Source organism: Triticum dicoccoides, chromosome 5B (genome assembly GCF_002162155.2).
Source record: "Triticum dicoccoides isolate Atlit2015 ecotype Zavitan chromosome 5B, WEW_v2.0, whole genome shotgun sequence".
Taxonomy (NCBI): Eukaryota; Viridiplantae; Streptophyta; class Magnoliopsida; order Poales; family Poaceae; genus Triticum; species Triticum dicoccoides.
In genome coordinates this window covers 433156692-433163349 of record NC_041389.1, presented here as the reverse complement: position 1 = coordinate 433163349, position 6658 = coordinate 433156692, and the positions used below count along the sequence as shown (strand labels likewise).

At 49.1% G+C, this 6658-nt stretch overlaps 1 protein-coding gene across 1 annotated transcript; it reads right to left on the bottom strand.

Annotated features, from left to right (window-relative positions):
• Nucleotides 1-2727: 2727 nt before the first annotated feature.
• LOC119310081 (alpha-amylase isozyme 3A) lies at nucleotides 2728-4320 on the bottom strand. Its single transcript, XM_037585926.1, has 4 exons — nucleotides 4228-4320; nucleotides 4015-4147; nucleotides 3103-3908; nucleotides 2728-3006 (listed from the first exon to the last, which is right to left on the bottom strand). Exons 1-4 carry the CDS (start codon nucleotides 4318-4320, stop codon nucleotides 2728-2730), a joined length of 1311 nt encoding a protein of 436 aa, XP_037441823.1.
• Nucleotides 4321-6658: the final 2338 nt, after the last annotated feature.

Here is a 6658-nt window from a genome sequence, read left to right as displayed (position 1 = left end):
AGAATTGGTGTGGAATCCCCAATTAGGAGTTTATAAGCTTGGTCCACCTTGAAATGCTAAGTGTTTGTTGGGAGTTGCCAAGAATTAGGGTCATCACCAAGGGCTATGCCATCTTAGAGAATTTCCAATTGCTAAAACTGAGAAAATGCCTCCACTTACAAAGGTAGGTGGAAAAGTGACACGACATATTCAATTGGATGAATTTGATGCATAGACAATTGTTGGCTCTTTGCAAAAGAGAAAAAAAAGTTGTGGCCAGAAGAAGTGCAAAGTTTGTCCCTGCCAGGAGTCCATCCAGAAGGACACGGTCTTGCCATTTCCAAGCAAACATGGAGCATGAGTTTTGGAAGTGCCCAATGGCTTCAAGCAGTCTTTCTACCAAAAGGAAAAATTGGCAGATTGTTCAGGAGGTAGCCCTGATTGGTAATAAGACTCCCATGCTAATTTATTCCATGGAATGTTTTGGCAATTGAGGAATTTATGTACCATTTATAATAGCAAAGCATCATTCTGAGCCTCAAAGTTTAGAATGCAAAAACCCCTCCTTGATATTTGGGTTTACAAATGAGGCCCCAAGCTGTCAAGGGAGGGCTTTTTCTTTTCCAAGTCTTTACCCCTGCAAAAGCAATGCATCATGTATTTATCACACTCAAGAATAGTCCTTTTATATAGCTCAATACAACTGATTAGAAATATTGGCAGAAAAGATAGCACAAAGATGTGAGGAAGCTAGGAATAAAATTAATCCACAAGCAGCTTCTTCTAGTACGACTAGCTCGACCGGCACAAAGATGTGCCATTTTAGCCTCTTGCCTTACATTAGCCACATTGAAGCTATGAAAGCCTCCGGAGATACCTTCAATATCCATCAGAATAGAAGCAATTTCAGATCTCCCTTCATCCCTCTTTTTCCATAGGTCGACAACACCTTCAACATCCATTTCAAATTTTCAATAATCACATTCTGAAGCGTGTCACATACTAATCGTACTCCATCCCGCAGAACCAAGGCCTTAGCGGTCAGAGCATTTGGCGCATGCTCAACCCACATGGCATGGGCTCGAACGAAGGCTCCATCATGTCCACGAACACTAGCCCCAGTAGCAGCAGTGTGGTCTGATTCACAAAATCGTAATTTTTCGTTAGGTATTTGACCAAATAGGATGGTCTACCTTTTTAAGTCAAGAAAATAATGAAAAAATAAAACTTGCATAAACATTAACCTTCATCAAGTTTGATAAACGTGGTTTCTAGTGAGCCATTGAGTTTACAGCCACAACATCTTTCTCCTTTCCAGTGATAGAAAGAACCATTATGACATCAATGATCCATTCGACTAAGCTAGCCATCCCCAGTTCCCTTTCTCCATGTTCGACTGCATTTCGTGAGGACCAAATGGACTAGGCTCTACATAACATAAAGGTTGCTCTCTCTGATGACACTATATCGTCATGTAGAACATGAATGGCCCAAGCAGGTCCCAATTATGGTAGTTTCGCACCAGCCAACTCCTTAATATGATCCTAGAAAACCATTGCCCAAGTGCATTCAAAAATTCATGGGCAATGGTCTCATCTCTTCCACAGCCTGGCAAAGCTGAGTAGGTTCAGTGCTTATTGTGAAGGACTGAGTGGCATGCTATTAATTTAATGTTTGCAAATGAGCTGGAAGCAATTGAATTCGGTCTCGCAGCTAAGATGGCTCAGTAAGCTGATCTTACCGTGAAACTGCCATGCCTTTCCAGTTGCCAGAGGATTGGGTAGTAGCCCAATGGCAAGATCGCAGTGGTGCATCTTGCAGACCGGGGTTCGACTACCGTTGAGGGTGAATTTTTCGGGATCTCATCCGGGTGGGCTTCTTTTATAAAAATCATTGTTCAAAAAAAACTTCCGATTCAGCGATTTATCTTCTGATTTATCGCTACTCATGGGGTGACCGATAAGATTATGCCTTAATTTCACTGTTTATCGTTTAAGCCAATTTATCACTTTGACAAGCGATTTATCAGGAATATACTGATAAATCGGGCCTATTCCTAACATTGTGTTTGCAAAATTATGTTTATTTATGTTTTTGTGGACCCTATTATGCAATATGTACTATTGTCGTATTTTGTTTTCATTATACGAGGATTCAAAGGCTAGTAATCATGGTAACATTTCTGTCAATATTGTTTTGGTGTAGAGTATAGCTTATTTTAGTGTTGGAAACCTGTGATTTGAAAAAAATGGCTGATTGATAGTCGACCAATAAAATCGATTAATCGACGGATTTTTTATTAATCCCTAATCCCCAGCTGACCGAGATGCTAACGATGCGATATCCTCAACATTGATAAAAATAATGCCCATGGATTTCAATTTTTTTTCAGCTGCCATGCCCACGTATCCCATTCCTCTTCCCAACGGAATACGCTTGATCATTTGTACGAGGAAGTAAGCCAAGTGCCCGTGTTTTTACACTCGGTTTACATCGAGCCACACGGTGACATGTAATTTTCCTGTAGTGTTAGCAATTCTAAGTGAACACAGGATTAACAACGTACGAATATCAAACGCGTAAAATTAATAATATATTTGATAGCTCACGCTCCTTCCGCAAGGTTGGAAGGAGAGCGGTGGTGGTGCAAACTTTATTGCCTAGTCTACGACGAACTGGAACAAACATTTCTTGTAGGAGTACAACGGTCTGGCCGCCGGTGCGAAGTTGCTAACGTCTACTAGGTAGCTAGCGCCGCCCGGCCGGCACCCTAAGGCCGCTCTTCTCCCAGACGCAGTAGTTATTGCCGTGAGCCACGACGTGGAAGTCCGACGGGATGACGCTGCCAGCGTCGAACCTCGGTCCGAGCTTGACGATAACTTTCTCGTCAACCGTCGCCACGTACATGTCGCTCTCCGCCGCCAGGATGCGCAGCTTGCTCCCGGCGTTGATCCCGTTGCGGTTCCTCACCGCCGCCAGCGCGTTGATCTCTTGCTTCAGGTTCCAGTCGAACACGTGATCGTAGAACTGCATGCACAACAAGAGTATATTGGACATCATGCATGCATGCGTGACCATTCCAGAAATGTACTAATAAGAAAATATGGCTCGACGATCACGTACGATGCATGGGACTCCAGGGTGGGTGAGGATGTAGGCGTAGCCCATCATGACCTTGTCGGCCGGGAACGGCCATTTCTTCTGCGACGAGCCCGTGTCGTGGTTGTCCACGAACGTGACCGCCTTCTCCGGCAACAGGCCGATCATCCCGGGAGCGTTGCCCTCCTTGTCCCGCATCCTCCACAGCTCGCCCTGCACCGCCGACTGCAGGATGCCCTTGGTCGTGAAGTCGAACGCCATGGCAGGGCCGCCGACCGCCTTCGCCCAGTTCACCAGCTCCTGCCGCTCCCCGTCCTGGTTGACGGCGGGCTTCCCGTCGCCGTCGTAGCTCAGGGAGTTCCATATTTCCGCGACGACGAAGCCGGGGCTCGTGTTCTGCACGTACGTCCTGGCGACGTCGGCCGAGTAGCCCTTGGCGAAGTCGAGGCGCCAGCCGTCGAAGCCGAGGTCGGACTTGAGCCAGTTGAGCCAGTCGGAGAGCTCCTTCTGGACGCGCGGGTTGAGGTGGTCGATGTCGGGCGCGGCGGCGAAGTCCGAGCCGGTATCACGGTGGCCCGTGCCGTCGGAGAACTTGGTGTCGTCGCTGCAGATCATGCCCGGACCCCAGTCCAGGAGGCCCTCGGGTCCTCCGCCCTTGAAGATGCAGTAGATGCCGCGCCCGTCCTTGTCCTCGGCGCAGCGGTGGTTGATGACGATGTCGGCGACGCACTTGATGCCCTTGGCACCGAAGGCCGCGATGAGCGACCTGAGCTCCACCGCCGTGCCGTACTTGGACGCGTCCAGGTCGTAGAGCCGGCCCGGCATGTATCCTGCAATTGCATGCATGCACGAAAGGAAACAGTCGTCGCAGAGTTAGGATGCGTGCCATGCACTGAGGCAGCAACAACACACGTGACCTGTAGATAGTAGATTTGCCTTGAGATGAAACGGAGTGTGTAGGTGGGGGCAGCCAGACGTGAGTGACCCCGGCGCCGGCGATGTCGCCACCCTGGGCCTTGAGCATGTTGTACCAGCCCCCCTGCTTGCTCCACGAGTCCCAGTTGAACCCCTGCATGCATGCATGTACTAGCCAGTTAGCCTACTAGGAGTACGGCACATCAATGGTCCGTACGTGCATGCTAGTATCACCTGGAACAAGATCTCCGTCTGTGCATTGACGCCGGACGTGAGCCGGAGCAGCACGACGAGAAGCCCGCACAGGGCGGCGACCTGCCTCCCCATAACTCTGGTGCCCGTGTGTGTAGCGCTAACACTGCAGTACGTGTGTAGTACTTGTGGCTAGTCAGCTGGATATAGAGCTTGCTTTTTGTGATGCAGACACGTCCCGGGGCAAGGTATTTATAGGGAGACGGCCAGGATGCGCCGGCCGCCGGCGCATGTGTTCTGGATGACCCGAACGGAATGGATAAGGCAGTCGCGCATGCGCGCCGTCTTCCGCAGCACAATATCGACTACGTTGTGCTGGCTAACACTTGTACCAATCCGTTATCGTGCAACCCGAGGAGGGACGAAGCGGCGAAAGGCGGGCGTACGTTATCCATTGTTAGAGCATCTCCAACAGCCGCGTTATGCGCCGCGCGCAAAAAACCTGTTTACCGCGCGTTCTTCGGCTGGTTTAGCGCGGCCGCGAGCGCTGGTTCCAGCAGCCGCGCTATAATGCAGCGCGCGCGCCGCTCCAGCAGCGCGCAAAAATACAACACGCGCGACTCGCCGGACGCGCGCGACTTAGTTTGAAACAATTATCAAAATGCAATGAACATGTGAAATTTGTCACAAACATCTTCCAACCAAGTTCATGCCCACAAGTTCATACCCACAAGTTCATCCAACCAAGTTCAAAATGCAAAGTAAAGTTCAAGACATATAAATGAAAGACACATCAAACATCTTCCTCGTCTTCGTCCTCATCTTCCGAAGACGATTCTTCCGCCTCCGAAGATGAATCTTCCTCCCTATCCTCATCACGCATCGCATCACGTGAAGCTCCGACGGTGTTGGCAAGATCTTCAACGGCATCTTCACGGGAATGTGTGTGAGGAGGCACATCGAAAGACATTCCACCCATGGCCGGAGATGCACCCATGCCTCCCATAAGAGTAGCGAAACTCATGCCTCCCATGGCGGCCATAGCGTCAGAGGATGCTCCAAAGCCACCCATGCCTCCCATGGCGGCCGGAGGTGCGCCCATGCCTCCCATGGCGCCGAAGCCACCCATGCCTCCCATGGCGGCCGGAGGTGCACCCATGCCTCCCATGGCGCCGAAGCCACCCATGTCGCCAAGGCCACCGCCACCCATGCTGCCAAGGCCACCGCCACCCATGCCGCCAAGGCCACCGCCACCCATTGTGCGGATCATGGCTTTTTTTTGGATCAAGACTTCTTCACGAGCAAGGTTGACATATTCCTTTTGCGCATCATTGAACGAAGATGTGTCCAAGAAGAACAAGTGCTTCTCCCATTCCAACAACCTAGATCGCTCCTCCATGCCCACCTTCCTCTCCTCCAATGCCACTTTCCTCTCCTCGGCGGCCACCCTCCTCTCCTCGGCTGCCAACCTCCTCTCCTCGGCCGTAGCATCTTGGTTCCTTGCCATTTTCCTCACCTCGTTGGCTTCTTTTCTTGCCTTCACAATAGCTTCCATAGCATTTTTGAGCTCATCATCTCCTTTCCTCTTCTTCTTTTCGGTTTTGTCTCTCTTGCACCCATCCGGTCGTTTTGGCTTCGAGTATGAAACAGAGTTGGGTGTGGGGCTTCTCTTGCCGTCATCACTTGATGCATCATCCTCCTCCTCATCATCATCCACCTTGCGTTTGTTGCTCAAATGCAAATCATCCAAACCATCACGATTCTTCCATTTCTCATCATTCTTTAACACTTCATAGCAATGACACAAGGTAAAGACCCTTCCTTTCTTGATCTTCCCCTTCTTGGTTTTCCTCGTCTCTTCTTTGAACAAGTTTTGTGCAATGTTGAACTATAAGAAAAACAAAACAAGTTAGCACTTCAGACACCAAAAACAAGTATGAGATGAACATATATGAGATGCCACTTACTCTATCATCCTCATTTGTGCCACTTGGGTTAATCTTGTCAACTGACTTTTGTGCGGCCACCCACTTTTGACAATCCGAGTTGATTGTGGACCATCGGGACCGAAGTGATCTCTCCGAGCGGTCAATTCCACTCATGTTGTGAGCATCAAAGTATTCTTTCATTCTCCCCCAATACGCATCTCTACTTTGATCACCTCCAATGGATGGATCCCTTGACACTTGCAAATAAGTATTGCATAGTAACTTGTCATCGTTGGTGCTGTAATTGCCCGCTCTTCCTTTCGGCGCATCGACAATGCCCTCACCCTCCTCGTCCACCTCAAACTCATGGTCTTCCAAATGGATGTCATTGGTTTGAGACCAATGCGAATTGTTGGACCCAACACCCATAGTTGACATGTATGCATCATCATTGAGACTACAAAAATTTTTAAACAATGCAAATAAGCTATCTATATGTGATGATGCATTGAAAAAACAAGAAGAAAATAAAAGTTGGAATTTTT

Coding starts and splice junctions, on each gene's coding strand:
- LOC119310081 (XM_037585926.1), bottom strand. CDS start 4,320: ATGGGGAGGCAGGTCGCCGCCCTGTGCGGGCTTCTCGTCGTGCTGCTC. Junction 3,909..4,014: donor ACACTCCGTTTCATCTCAAG/GCAAATCTACTA, acceptor ATGCAATTGCAG/GATACATGCCGGGCCGGCTC. Junction 3,007..3,102: donor ACCCTGGAGTCCCATGCATC/GTACGTGATCGT, acceptor TTGTGCATGCAG/TTCTACGATCACGTGTTCGA.